Source organism: Mus caroli, unplaced genomic scaffold (genome assembly GCF_978045245.1).
Source record: "Mus caroli unplaced genomic scaffold, Mus_caroli_1 scaffold_17, whole genome shotgun sequence".
Taxonomy (NCBI): domain Eukaryota; kingdom Metazoa; phylum Chordata; class Mammalia; order Rodentia; family Muridae; genus Mus; species Mus caroli.
In genome coordinates this window covers 42,972,367-42,987,852 of record NW_028227272.1, presented here as the reverse complement: position 1 = coordinate 42,987,852, position 15,486 = coordinate 42,972,367, and the positions used below count along the sequence as shown (strand labels likewise).

The window sequence follows — 15,486 nt, the reverse complement described above, 5'->3', positions numbered from 1 at the left end:
GCCCTCAGCTCTTCCAGGGCCTGCCATGCTTCCTGCTATGAGGATAATGGACTGAACCTCAGAACCAGTAATCCAACCCCAGTTAAATGTCTTTTATGAGAGTTGCCTTGGACTTGGTGTCTTTTTACAGCAACGGAAACCCTAACTAAGACAGGTAGCCTGGGATACAGGGGTAAAATGGAGGTCATCTGGTGATTAAATGACAGCTGGCCTAGGGTTCTTTCTATACATAAACTCCAGGTGTTTTAAGAGTACTGGCCACTGTTTTCTTTTCCCCTAAGGCCCTCCTGAGTCTCTAGGGTCCTTCTTGCTATAAAAGGCTACCTTAATTTAAATTTTTTTAAAATAAAATTATCTGTTTGCCAAAATAGTAATTTTTTATTTTTATTTTTTTATTTTATTTTATTTATTTTTTATTTTTTGCAAAGTACGAAGGTCAGGTCTTGGAGGTGGCTCAGTGAGTAAAGGTACTTACTGCCAAACTTGACGATCTGAGCCCCAGGGACAGTCTCAAGGAAGGAGAGAACTGGAGCAATCTGTCCTCTGAACTGCACACATGCATGTTCTCACAGAAAAACGCATACAAGAAATATATAAATCTAGCTACAAATTTTAACAATATCGGATTATAAAACTCTGTACTACATTTGAATACTATTTGAAGTGGGAACAGTTCAGGAAGCAGAGAAGTGGGTCTGTGTTCTACAGACCAAGTTAGGGAACCTCATTTCAAAATGAACTTTGCACAGACTGCCACCACGTGACCTGCCTCAGGCTGTTTCATCCATTCCAGGAAATGTATCAGCAACTCTGAGTCTTGTGGTAATACTGTGAGGAGCAGGTGAGACAAATAATTCAAAAGGTTTCAAACAACAGCAACAGGAACGCAAAGCGCCATTATCTCCTCCTCTGTGAAACGGAAATAATGACACTGGCCAGTTTCAGCGGACTGTGCAGGAGAACTGTCAGTTTGCATTGTTTCAAACACAAACCCGCTTTGATGCTGCCATCTAAACAGGAGCCGCAGCACCTTTCTCTGGCCTCTCTAGCTCTCCTGTTTCTGCAGCTACGGTGGTTTGAAAAAAAAAAAAAAAAGTAGCGCGTTTCTGGGTAATTTTCACCGCAGTGAGTGTAAGGCCGAGGGATAGAGGAGAAACCTTTGAGGTCGCGTCAGAGATCTACATGAAAAAGATTAATCTGAAGACAGCTGGCCACGGTGCACGTCTCCCCTTCCGGAGTAGCAGGCCGCAACCCGACCCGTCCTCTCTCCACCCGGCTGGAGTGGAGAGGGGAGGAGCTAAGAAGCAGGGGAGGCGTGGGAGCGAGATGTAGGGGCGGGCCTTCAGAGCGTTGTCCAATCAGAGCGAATCCCGCCAACGACCAATCACAGCTCACCTAGTCTGGCAAATCTGCCCGGCAGTGCGGGGCGGGGCCGCCAGAGTCCCGGGGCTGCCGGTTACTCTTCCGAGAGCCCTTCAGAAAAGCACAGGGCAGTGGGCAGAGAAGCCAGGGGGCGGGGGGTGCAGGCAGGCCCAGCCTGTGTACCAGCCCGGGGAAACCCACGGAAGCACCCATGAACAAGAGATGGTGCAACCCGGGTGCGCACGTGTGTGCAGCCCGCTGGCACGTCTCTTTGCCCTGTGGGCACCTGTCGTGTGAGTAGCTCCGGGTGTGGCTGTTCCTGGATGCTGTGGGTTTCAGGAAGGTTTGTATCTTCGGGCCTGCCTCTCCTCCGTCTCCAGAGGGGAACTAAGAAGTTTAACTGACCAGGGACTGAGGAGATTAAAGGAGTGGATCTCAGTAGCAAGGCGAAGAGGGTGGGGACTGCGGGAGCAGCAGGCAGGGGAGCCCCTATTTGACCCATCTCCCAGCTAGAAAAGGATCTTGAAAAGACAGGCGTGACCCATGTGCTCTGAAATGTTTAGAGAGCCCCGAGCGGTGATGACCACAGAGTGAGTGGCACTAGACTGAGCCTGTCTAAATCGTGGACGACAGGGATGCTTGCATTTAGAAAGGCCAGAAGGAAACTCAGGATGGGCACCATCTGTTCTCCCAATCCCAGCGGGACAAAGACAGCCTCGGAGGTCTGCAATGCCGACTGGATGGCCTCGCTCCCCCCTCACCTCCACAACGTCCCCCTTTCCAATCTGGCAATCCCAGGTATTCGTCTATAACTACTTGTTCGCACTGTGTTTAATTCTGCCATTTTAGTGTTTGCTAACGGGTTGGGTTGTTTTCTGTTGTGTTGAAAAACAATTGTCAGTGATCTCTTTTATTTCCAAATTAAAAAAAAAAAACAAAAAAACAAAAAAAAACTTAACAGGAAGGTAGCTGCTGTAAAGAGAGTCAGCCAAGCAGACTGCATCACTGGCAAAAGGGACAGTTGAGAGAATGGAATCACTGCGCTGTTGTTTTGTTGTTTTTGTTTTGTTTACACCATACAGCCTCAGTCTAAGAATGTTAACCATCTTGATACTGAGGCCTGGGTATGTGAAAGGCTCGCTGACTTGAATCATTTAAGGGAAAGGGGAAGAGATCAAGAATAATGGGTAGAAAGTCCTTAACAATCTTAGCTCTGGATCAACATTGAAGCTGAAAAGAATATTTCTTTTCTCATTTATCTGATCTTTCTTGAAAACAAAAATCAGATAAGTGTTAGAAAATAGGTTCAGACTCTAGGCTGGGCATTAAGACACATAGTTTTGTTGTTGGAAATGCCAGAAATAGAGGATGCAGTCTGTCCTCACAGACAGTCATTAGGTGTGATGAAGTGACGGTGTTTGAAGCTTTGTCTATATATACACAGGTGTCTGCCTAGCTGATGTAGAACTGGAGCCTTGAGAAGCACCTCTGTTCCTGCTGCATTCCTCTGCCAGAGGCTTCAAAGCTTGACAGTGCTCTCGGGCAATTGGTTGATCTTTCCACTGAAAGGCTTGCTAAAACATAGTTATCTTGGGAAGGATATTTAGACCACCCTGAGCTCAGGTTGGTGAGGTGGGTGAAATCCTACAATGCTGGTACTTAAGAAGCACTCAGGGAGCAAGCGGTGGACCAGTTCTTTCTCTTGCTTGGGGGCATAGCAACTAAAGTTTAGACTATCAGACAAGCCCACAAGCATTCCCTGGACCTACTTGCTTTTCTCTTCTGCCTTAAAAGATGACCTCAAGTCACCTCCATCTGCTTTCTATGCATGGGAAAGAGACGTTTAGGGTTTTTTTTTTTGTTTTGTTTTGTTTTGTTTTTTTTGTTTTGGTTTGTTTTTGTTTGCCTTGCTCACCTCTTTTGGAGCTCTTCCAGGTTCAGTGTCCTCATGGGCCCTAACTGCTGTTAAACAAGAGATAGATTGAAGGATTTTGTTACAGCTACAAGTCCCTTCTGTCTTACTGGCCCTTAACTACAGTTCCTGGGGAAATGCCAGATGGCCATGCTTCAGAACATGCCTTCTCCATGTTTAATTGATGCCTATGGAGTCACTGCCAAACGATGCACGGGACACTTCTAACATGAGTCATTTGCCTTCGGGCTCTCCGATGGAATTATTTTGCTGAGTGATATGGCAGGTAGTTCATGTTTGCAAACAGAATGGCATCTAAGGCAGGCCCTAAATGACCCTGTCATCCACGGCATGTCCGGGTAGGCTGTGCTACCTCCTTCCTGGTACTTTGGACAGTTCAAACTGCAGCTCCACTGGGCTGTGAGTTCTGGCTGGACTCTACAAAGGATCTGGGTGTTTGTTTTTGATCTATAGTATATTTCAGGTACTAGGATTTCTAGAGGAAACAAAATTCTTGAGACCCATTGCAATACCTGAAACTCAGTATGAGCTCTACGAAGCACTCAGACATTTGTTGACCTTGCTTTATAAAGCAAAATTTTCCTGATAAGCAGAAAGAGACAATGGTAGTCCCATCTCCCCAATCCATGCTGTGTTTTCTATCATGAAATGTCTTCTTTCCAGGAAAGAGAGAGACATATGTAGGTATGTCACGTCAGAACCGGAAATACACATTCAAGAACTATCCATTTACAACCTTCCACCCCCCATTTTTGGTTATAGTTACTGCAATCTGACTTCTAACACTTCCCAGAGAAAGGCTTACAGTCAGGTTCAGTCTGGCTTTGATGAGAAATTAGAATATATGGGATGAATTCAGGAAGTGGGGTCCATCCTGTCCCTTCCTCTGCAGTATTGTACACTTGCCTTTGACACATTCTCTCTCTCTCTCTCTCTCTCTCTCTCTCTCTCTCTCTCTCTCTCACACACACACACACACACACACACACACACACTTTATTGTTCTAGCCTTTCTTCGAGACACATTTCTACTATCTAGCCTAGCCTGACTTCAACCTTGAGGGCATCCTGCTCATCCTTCCAAATTGTAGCTATAGACCACCATGTCTGGTGGTAAATATTCATTACTGACCTCCACCCTGATGTACCTGCTGGCATACATTTCCTCAAGAACTTATATGTCCCATAAAATCAATAGATCTTAGTACCCTTGTTTTTGACATGGAAATTAGGGGTTTGGGATGTACTCTTGGTAGAGTACTTGGCTAGTACTCGGTCTTCACTCTGATCCCAGCAGCACGTAAGTGAGGCATACAAGCAAAAGGACTGGGAGTTCAAGGTCACCCTCTGCTGCATAATGAGCTTGAAATCTACTCCCCACCCCACCCCACAAAGAGAAATAAGGAAATTGTCACCCAGAAAATTTACATTGTTTTCTCAAGATTGCAAATATGCTGAGTGTCTGAGCTAGTGTTCAAACCTTTATGTAATGAAAACACTCTCTTACTGCCACAGTGCCCTTGAGGGGCCTTGGGCAGTACAGAGGAATAGAGGCAGTTCCTGGATGAAAAGCGGGTTTCAGAGACCATACTCTACAGCATGTGGAAGAAGTTGTAAAAACTGGGTGGTTTTGTTGCTCTTGTTGTTGTTGCTGTTCTTTTGTTCATTTGTGACAGGGTCTCATATACCCTTGGCTGGCTTGGGAGTCCTGATTCTCTTGCGTCTGATGTCACTCAAGTGCCCAGGATTGCAGGCCAATTCTAGCACACCTAACCTGACCTTGGTTTCATCTGAGCAATTATGTATCAGTGTGGACATTTGATAGATGCAGAGGGAATGCTGTCTAGATAGATGTATACATCTTATACATATGAATGATAATAGGCATAAAGATACTAGATATATGATAGATAAAATAGATGGTAGGTAGGTAGGTAGGTAGGTAGATATAGATAGAAGTGGAGATAAACTTGCTATGAATTGGAGCCCAATCAAGACTGAAATTCAGCATCAGTGCTTTGTCACCATGTGTTTGTGTGCTGAGTTAGCTCCATCAGGAGGGGCAGCCTATGGCAGCAGTGACAAAGGAAAAGTCAGGGCAAGGGTGAGGGAGGGATCTGGCCATCAAAGAGCTGGATAAAGTTTATGATGTCAGATGTGGGTGCACCTGCTGCGTGTGCCCAGGCGTTGATAGGAGACAGCACGTGCGGATGTGTGCTCTCTTTCTCCATGAGCCCTGGGGCATTACTTTACTTCCGGAACTGCTACCACCACCTGTTAAGCTCCACCGTCACCCTAAACACATTAAAATATCTCAGAGGGGAACCTCCAAGCTATTCTCCTTCCCAACTGTGTCTAGGCATTGGATCTCTAAAGGGTAAACGATCTTGACCTCATGGATGCCACTTTTAAAGATTCAAGTATTGATAGTATTGACATTTTCTGAGAAGAAAGTCTTCCTTTATATATATATATATGATGGATACTGTTTTCCTTCTCTCTCTCTCTCTCTCTCTCTCTCTCTCTCTCTCTTAAAACAGGGTCTCACTCTGTAGCCCAGGCTGGCCCAGGGTTTACCAAAATCCTTCATACTCTGTCACCCAAGTAGCTGGCTGAGACTACAGTGTAAGCCACGGTACTTGGCTGTATAATACTGCTTTTAAATGAATTCCTTTTCTATTTATATGTTATGGCTCTGCCATTTTCTTCTTTCATTTTCTGGTTCCCTTTATGAAAGGTAAGATATTTGGTTTATACAGAAGAGCCTTTTTGAGTTTAAGGATCTTTGAGCATGCTATTGTCTCTGCCTGTGTGGTGTGGAAGAGGCAGTATTTCTACTTGTGATTAAGATACTGAGTATGAGCTGGGCATGGTGCATTATGTTTATGATTCCAGCATGTGGGATGTTGAAACAGGAGGATTGCTGTGAGTTCCAAGTGCGTCTGGGCTACATAAGTAAGTTTGAGGCCAGCCTAGGCTACAGAATGGGACCCATCTCAAAAAGTAAACAGATTAAAACTCTGCTGAGTTCAAAGTAATCAACAATCTTTTTCAGATTACAAAAAATTGTTTGGTAATTTAGACTTTTAAAAAGCCTGTTCTTTGTTAAAATACAGAAGTATTGGGAATGATTGCTGAGTCCTTTTAGGTTTAAAGGTCACAGGTCTTTGTGTTTGTTTCTTTTTGTTTATTTATTTTGTTTTTTTTTTATGTTCATTTAAAACAAGAGATAAATTTTGGTCCCAATAAGGACACAGTTGTGTAAAATGAAGTGAGATCCTATTCTGCTTCTTAATTTTCACCTCACCATCTCCTGAGTGCATTTTAAGAAAACCCCATGCTCAGGTCTATAGGAAATCAATCGCTGCTGTCAAAGAAGCTGATCAATGTGGAGCCACTTTTGCAGACCCCCCCCCCCATTTACAGTTAAGAGCAATCTGTGACGAACATCAAAACAGATATAGATAATGTGTCACAGAAGCACACAGAATAGGTAAAGCAATTCTGGCTTTTTATTCTCAACTTTGTTGAGAAAATGGTACTAGACCTAGTTTAGATCGGAGGTGGGGTATCTCCAGCCTCCAACAACCCTAAACACATTGAAATATCTCAGAGGAAAACCTCCAAGCTATTCTCCTTCCCAACTGTGTCTAGGCATTTGATCTCCAAAGGGTAAACAATCTTGACCTCATAGATGCCAGTTTTTAAGGTTAAAGTATTGATATTATTGACATTTTCTGAGAAGAAAGGCTTTATATATATATATATATATATATATATATATATATAATGTATACTGTGTTCTCTCTCTCTCTCTCTCTCTCTCTCTCTCTCTCTCTCTCTCTCTCTCTCAACAGTCTTGAGAGGCTGAGGTGCCAAGGAGATCTCTATGGGTGTGAGGCAAGCCTGGGCTATGGAGTGAATTCTAAGTCTGGGCTTCATGAGATTCTACAAGGGAGGGGAGGGGAGGGGAGAAAGGAGAAAGAAGAATTCTTAGTAAGTATGGGCTACATGAGACCCTACAAGGGAGAGGAGGGAGAGGAGAAGAAGGGAGAAAGGGAGAGAGAGAGAGAGAAGAGGAAATGAGGGAGGGTGAGAGAGAAGGAGAGTAGGTGAGTCAGGACTGCAAGAGATACTACCTGAAGATTAGGGTTAGGAGGGTGCCTTTCCAAAAACATAGTTCTGTTGAGGTAAATGATGAAGGATGTGAATGGATGGCCCTTTTTCCTACCCTGTCATGACCCTCCTCAGTCCTTTTATTGTGGCATTTCTCATTTCTCAACATACTGCTTTTAGTCACTTAGTTGCTGGAAGTATCTCTATATCTCCTGTGACCCCAGTTCTTCTGAGTAGGTTGTAGCAGCTCAGACACTGGCCACTGTCCCACTGCTCCAAGAATAACATGGAAAGCAGCAGAATACGAATGTACATGTCTGCTATTCATCATTTTCTGTTGTGTTATGTTGTTTGTTTTTAGTTTTAGTGTTCTGACACAAGGACTCACACTGAGTCCATGCTGGCCTTGAAGTCACTAAATAGCCACATCTAGCTTCCATTTGAAGCTATCCTCCTGCCTCAGTCTCCTGAGCCCAGGTCATTCTCCAGTGTGGTCAGAGCTAAACTGAATAGACTGCTTAGGTTCCCCATAGGTAAAAAGCCCCAGAAGGTCATATAACAACTTCCCACCCCATTCCTTGTTGCTATACACTGTACTACTGAAATACTAGAGAAGCCTCATCACAAGCGCCTTTGGAAATGAGAAGTCTAGGCCAAAGAGATGGGTGGGAGAGTTAGGAAAGAAACAGGCTTGTGGTCCAGCATCCTTTCTGTCCTCTTTCTTCCCTTGCCACTTGGAGCATCTCATCTTCCCTGCAACTGTCTCTCCCTGCCCTGGTTTCTCCTTCCAAGTCTCACCTTTCTCCCACTGACCTGGCCTGCCCCCGTGTTACTCACCTTCTTCAGAGCCATCCTGGCTTGGGTGACTGTCACTTCTCCAGTTCCCAGGAGGCTCCATCTTCCCAGGTTGTGGGCATTTACTCTCTTCTCCCCCCCCCCCTTACCCTTCTGGTATCCTGTCCTTTTCTATGAAGTTGAACTCACGCACGACCACTCTGTGATTTCTGTAATTCTCTCCCCTGTGGGTATACACTTTTCCTCACCTGGGTGACATGGAGGCAAAAATCACTTGGGCAAGAGGGACCAGGATAAAGAGGCCATTGCTCAGATTGGGAAGGCAGACCAAATGTGTTGCATCTAAAAGAGATTCAGGGGTCATTTTAAAGGTGGACATGGGAGACTGTATAACAGCATTGGGTTGGAACATAGCTGTCTTAGTCAGGGTTTCTATTCCTGCACAAACATCATGACCAAGAAGCAAGTTGGGGAGGAAAGAGTTTATTCGGCTTACTCTTCCATACTGCTGTTCATCACCAAGAAAGTCAGTCCTGGAACTCAAGCAGGTCAGAAAGCAGGAGCTGATGCAGAAGCCATGGAGGGATATTCATTACTGGCTTGCTTCCCCTGGCTTGCTCAGCCTGCTCTCTTATAGAACCAAGACTACCAGCCCTGAGATGGTCCCACCCACAAGGGGCCTTTCCCCCTTGATCACTAATTGAGAAAATGACTTACAGTTGTATCTCATGGAGGCATTTCCTCAACTGAAGCTCCTTTCTCTGTGATAACTCCAGCTGTGTCAAGTTGACACAAAACTAGCCAGTACAATAGCTCTGAGTTGGACCCAGAATCAAGCCATTCTTCTGGTGGATTTGAGGCTGTGGAAAAGCAAGAGCAAAGCAAACCAAATAGTGCTAACTATATAATAATTAAGACTTATCACAAGACACCAAGTGATCTCTCAAGCAGCAATGCTTTGTTGTTGTTGTTGGTGGTGGCAGTTTTGTTTCTGCAGTGTTGTAGAATGAACCCAGAGCTAAATAAGCACTTTACCTATATTCCTAGCCATTATTTTCACGTTTTGTTTTGAGGATGGGTCTTGTTAGATTGCGCAGGCCCATTTATACTTGCTGTCTTGTTGCTCGGCCTCTTGAGTACCTAGGGACAGGAACTTGTGCCGCCAGCCCAGCTGTGTTTCACTCTGGATAGTCATGGTGAAGAACAGTGAGACACAACATTGGCATTCCCACTGGGACACTTTCTCTCCTTACTTCCTGTACACCTCCTCACCATCACACCAAAAAGAGCCAGAATTCAGGAGTCATCTCTTTCTGTTAGAAGCGGAATCATGGACTAGCTGCAGGGGTCCATAATCTCAATCTTACCATGGCTGAGACAAAAAGATCTCAAGTTCAAGGCCAGCCTGGGCTATGTAGCAAGACACTGACTCAAAGCACCAAAAGCTGAAAGGATATATCTTTGGTAGAGCACTTGCCTACCATGCACAAGGCCTTCAGTTCCATTCCCAATTGCACCATAAAATAGAAATAAATGAATGAATGAATGAATGAATAAATAAATAAAGGCAGGATTGTGAATTAGTTAAGAGTATAACCACTTAGCCACACTATTTGGATTTTCTCCTCCCAAGTATTGAAACCCTGGGTTTCATGTGAGAACTAATTCATACAGTATGCTTTCCAGTATAAAATAAGCTCTATACAATTATTATTACTATTATTTTTGTTACTATTATGCATATTTTTAAAATAAATCACACTATCTAAAGCCGAAGCCTAGATGGAACAAGAGGCCTAAGATGCAATCTGTACCCTCAGTCCAGTTAAGGAGCCCACTATCCAATTAAGCCCTGAGAGTCCCTCTGATCAGATTACCATAACTTGACCAGGCATACCCTAGGAGGGTTAGAGTTATGGACAAGATAGGAGCCTATGGCTGCCTAGCTGTAAACACCAAGTCTAAAATGCAGATCAAGAGAGCTGGAAAAAAATCCCCTTTAGTTATTGACTATTTCTTGTCCACCTACCCCAAATTCAGCTGCCAGACCTGGTCAATTACAGACTTCCAAAGCTTCCGGGAAAGAGCTCTCTGCAACATAACAGGCCAGGTTGTTAGTGCTTCTTCTGGTCTCATATCCCTAGCAATCGCTCTCCTGTTCTAGAATGAAGCATTACAGAATGCTTTCCTATAAACTTGTGTGCGAGTATGTGTGTGTGTGTGTGTATGTGTAATACATACGTATCATATGTGTGTCTATCTATCTATCAACACCATATTTGCAAACAGATGCTTCAGACTCCACACACCAACACATGTGTGCTAGCTACCCCACACTTGCTATGCAATTGCTATGATCTTGGCCTCCCCTTAAGAGGGTCTAAATTCTAATGTCTCTTATTGCTCACCCTTCATAAACATCCTACCATCTTTTCCACTGACTGCTTGAAGGTTCTTTCCTGCATGTTCCTCTGCCAGACATTCTTCTGAAGCCAGAGATTTCGTTTCTAATGCATGTTCTGACCTGATCTCCAGAAGGTGTGATAGATCACTTACCTCCACATCTCTGTCTCTAGTCCCTAGGGCAGAGATTGTCTGTGGGTCGGGACTCCTTGGGGTTGCATATCAGATATTTATATTATGATACTTAACAGTGGCAAAATTACGGCTATGAAGTAGCTCGGACATAACTTTGTGGTTGGAGAGTCACCACAGCACGAGGAGCTACATTAAAGGGTGGCAGCATTAGGAAGGTTAAGGACCACTGCCCTAGGAGATTCTGAGCCCAGGCACACTAAAGACAATGTGGATGAAGCTTCCAGTAACTTTGCCTTTAGGGAGGATCTGAAACCACTCTACACATGCTGACTAGCCCCAATTACAGTTTCAAACCAGGCCTCCGGAGCAGAGATTATTTATAGACATTATAATAAGTGGGTGTGTTTGTGTGAAAAGAATTTGAACATGCATCAGGGAACAAATTTAGGTGGTGGGAAGCCGGCGCTAGATCTGTGTGTTTACGCATATGGCTAGGGAGGAGGTCCCCCGTGTCCTACTTGTGACGTTAAAGTTGGAAGATTTTAGAGATGCTATTGCTGAACAACCCTGAGGCGCAAAGAGTGTAGGAGGCCTACATTTGCAGCTCTTCAGGTGACTCTAAGAGAAAAGCTCTTGGGTTAAAGAGGCCAGCAGTACCGTCTAAGCCTGACACCTAGGTCATGTCATCTCCAAGATGGAGTCCCTCCTGTGTGGTTACGTTGTCTACCAGAACTGAAAAATTTCTATAAAAAATAACTGTTAGCAATTTCTGCTTGCTCTAGGGTTGCCGCACTCACGTGTGTGTGTGTATGTGTGTGTGTGTGTGTGTGTGTGTCTGTCTGTCTGTCTGTGTATGTGTACACTCTGTATTCTCTTAGTATTTTTTTTTCTGAGAAGAACCAACAATATTAACTTTAAAAATAAATAGAGCCAAATGTGGTCCACAGGACTTGGAAATCTAAGACAGGTGAATTGCTGCAGATTGTTAGACAGCCCGGGCTACACAGTGAGCTCCAAGGCAGGGAGGATATAAGAAAGAGAGAAGAAGCCATTTGTACCTCATAAGTGTTTTGGAGTACAGCTATAGTCTGCAGTAATGGACCAACTCAGCTATTCAAGACTCTGTCAGACCAAGATGAATATTTTATGACATGTATTGTTTGAAGTCTTATGTTGTAAAAGCAATATTCTTAAAGAGCAACTGAAAACAGGTGGGGGGAGATGCCCAACCGAAACAGGTGAGAGTGGAAACAATGTCTCAATCACTATTGAGTTTAGATCAAGAGCAAAGAGTCCATTTAGAGTCTCCTGGGAATTAATGAGCATGCTTATTAATTTGACTTTAGTTGTTGGTGTTTAACCCCTTTTGCCTCTTCCGGTTTTCATTGCCTATGTAGAAAAACAGACTTGTATAAAGGAAAATCAGAAATTCAAAAGATGCCTATTTTTGTGCCACGTACCATATCAGATCAGACGAAACAGTCTCCCCCTACTCTTCATGGAATGGCTATCTTAGAAAAAAATCCTAAAATTCAAAAATGATGGAGAAGAGTACACGGCATCTGTGATACCCAGGAAACCTGCTCCCAGTTCTGATTTAGAAGGAAAGGCAAGGCAAGAAATTGTCCGTGGCAGTGGAGCAGGGATCAGAAACCGTTACCCGCTGCTGAGCGGTCCTTCTAGGAAACTACGCACACCAAGTTTAGTTTTTAACTCTTGTTGCTGAAAAGATTAAAAATTACATGTGTTTATCTGGAAAGGAGAGAGGCCACATGTGAAAGTCATATACATTTCAGCCTTAATTATTTATCTTCCAGGGCCATTTTAACATTCCCATTTGGAATGATCTCTGTATAAAAGGAACATGGTATAGGCAACTTTAACATCTATTATTAATTATGCTGAGACTTTTAACTCTCAGCTACTAGGAAACTTCAGGCAGACTCTGGGGTTGGTGGGGGTGGGGGGCTCCTTTCTCTTCCTATACCCCCTAATCATTTTTTTTTTGTCTTTTTACCCTACTTTAAGATGACCTTTGGTTGGAATCGTAAAAATCTAGAAGAAGGTGTTAGAGAGGGGAAGAGGAACTGAGGTATAGAAGATCATGGTGACCTTGAAGAAACCCAGACAATCTGGTGAGATCAGAATAGAGTTCATTTGAATAAAGGAATGGAGATAAGACTGGAAAAGCAGGCAGGAACAGGATCCTAAAGAGCTTCATATGCCAGAATTGAATGCTGTGCCAAAGTCAGCCACTGGAAGCTTTGTTCAGCAGTGGCTGAAGGGCTGCTAGCTGCCTTAGAGCAAAATGAATTAAAATGACCCGTCATCGTCAGCTGTTAGAGTTAGCTTGGGGTGGGGGTGGGAGTGGGGACAACTTTGGCATTGTTTCTTTTACCATGCTCAAACCATGTGTCCATCACCTTCTGTACAGCAGGCTCTTTCCTAGGTGCTAGTCATTCAAAGACTGTCAATAAGGACACGGTCCCTGCCTTCAAAGAGCTAGTGGGAGAAATGCACATTTAATCAACCTGTTACAACATAATATGCATGTAAGATAATCGGGAAGGTTCAGGCTGGATCTGGAAGAGCATATGGCAGGGGCATCCTAACAAGATCTGGGAGCATAGACAGGCACATTAACACATTGAAATAATTCATTATAGATGTGTCACACTTGACAAAAGGGAAAGAATAGGAGCCAAGGTCACAAAGTACTTAGAGATCCAATAATCTGTGTTAGGGGCTTAGCTTCTCCTTAACAAGGGTGTGAAGAGTATGAAGGGGGTGGAGTTTAGTCGTGAGAGTTCTGGGTAAGCACACACAGTGTTCTAGCATAACTGTAAAATAGGGCATCGTGGTACAAAGCTGTAATCACAGCACTCAGGAAAAGGTCATCCTAGTCTCCATAGTGAGAGTGGGACCAGCAAAGGCCACGAGACTCTGTCTCAAAACAAACAAACAAACAAACAAGCAACCTAGTGGGGTGAGGAGGGTATAGGGTTTTAAGCGCATAGATGAAAATGTCAGCCTTGTAATTTGAAAAGGTCACTCAGTCTGCAGTACAAAATGTATGGGGACGAGTAAGAGCTGTAACCAAGGCACACATCACTGGGGTCATCCAAGTACGAAGCAACCTGACCCGGAAGCAGTAAGTAACAGTATGGACTACAGAAAGGACGCAGATGCTGGAGGCATTGAGGAGGAAGTGTCAACTGGACTTAGTGACTAGCCAGGGGAAACAGGTGGGAAAATGACTCGGGTAGCCAGGAGGAGGAGACATTCCTAGAATGCCTGTACTGGTGAACCAGATGGTGTAAGGAGTTCTGCTTAGTCTGGGCCTGTAGGGCTTCAGGTACCTGGGGAACACCTCAGAATTGGGAGATGGCACAGTGGAGATGATATCAGAGCTAAATCTTGACTGCACAGTTAGCCCATCTCCCCATATCCACCAATGGATGCTATTATATCCAATATCACATGATTCAAGTTTTAAACTGGCACTTGGGTTGTTTTATTATTTATTTATTTATTTATTTATTTATTTATTTATTTATTTATTTTTAAAGTAGATTCCTGTGCATCCCAGGCCGGCCTTGAACTGGATATGTAGCCAGGGATCCTCCTGGCACCAGCACTGGATCGATCTGTGCTATCAACCTTACTTTATGCTGTGCTAGGGAACAAACCCAGAACTCCAGGAGGGTTATGTAAATGTCACTACTGAGCCACTCTCTCAGTGCCCTTTAAAGGAGTCCTTTAACCTATATAACTTTCCAACTAAGATGTTTTTTACAATGTCAGAGCTCAGAGTTGGTCCTTTTGTGCACGGTTTGAGTCTTCTACCTGTTTTTCTTGAGTCCTGTCATTTCCTGCTGAACTGTCTCCCCAGTCATGGTTTGTCGTTGCTGTTGTTGGTTTTGTTTTGTTCTGCTTTTCTTTGTTGTTTTGCAGTACTGAGGGTGTGGGGTGCACCACACAAGCCTTCTGTGAAATAGAAACTGAACTCGGTTTACCACAATCATCAAATACTACATTTTCCCACACATTAACATCTGAGGTTGCACCAAGAGGTTCCATGAAAGCAGGGGAATTTTTTAGTACAATATTTAATGTGACATAATTCTGCTTCTACCTTGAACATTTGCCTGGTTTTCCACACTCTTATTTTTTCTTTCACGTTAAAATGTTATGGAAAACAGGATTACCTCAGAGGTGAGAAGGCTACCCAGAGGCTACATAGAGAACAAGCACTTCTGTGAGGGATGACTCTGCAAAAGGTGGTGTTCTCTGCTTAAAGACAGAGTGAGGTATAAGGTCCACAATTGAGGAGGAATTTCTTTTAAGTTCTGGACATTCAAAGACCAGGAAACCCTTCTGAAAGACCATAGATCCCCAGGAATACAGAGAGTGCTTTTACAATGCCTCTCAGGCATGCCATTGAAACCAACCCCTTGAATTTTACTTATAGTATATAGGGGCTTGATTGGAGACTGTCTGTGGTAAAGGCATAGTTGTGTGCCCTGCACAGGCATGGAGAAGGAAGGGTTCAGTTCGTTCAGTCTTTGTTTCTTAGGACAGCTCAGGGAAGGACTGTGGCCTGTGGAGAGTGCTTAGACCCAGAGAAGCTTGTCTTATATGTGTTTCACACAGAAATATTTCATTTGACAATCACTTAGATCTGGAAAGCATCCTGGAAACCACTCCTTGGAACTTCCTCCCAGCCAGACATTGGTAGACTA

At 43.9% G+C, this 15,486-nt stretch overlaps 1 protein-coding gene across 3 annotated transcripts in view; it reads left to right on the top strand.

Moving 5' to 3' along the window:
* The first annotated feature begins 1,441 nt into the window (after nucleotides 1-1,441).
* The window catches only part of Plcxd2 (phosphatidylinositol specific phospholipase C X domain containing 2), a 53,998-nt gene continuing 39,953 nt past the window's right edge, over nucleotides 1,442-15,486 (top strand). The window contains exons 1-2 of one of the 3 annotated variants that reach the window (XM_029470481.2): nucleotides 1,442-1,705; nucleotides 2,063-2,160. In XM_029470481.2, coding sequence (XP_029326341.1) covers nucleotides 1,686-1,705; nucleotides 2,063-2,160 — 118 coding nt within the window. In that variant the 5' untranslated portion in view covers nucleotides 1,442-1,685. Of the gene's footprint in view, nucleotides 2,161-15,486 lie in introns of all 3 variants that reach the window. The other 2 variants (XM_021184978.3, XM_021184977.3) reach the window with 2 other exon arrangements.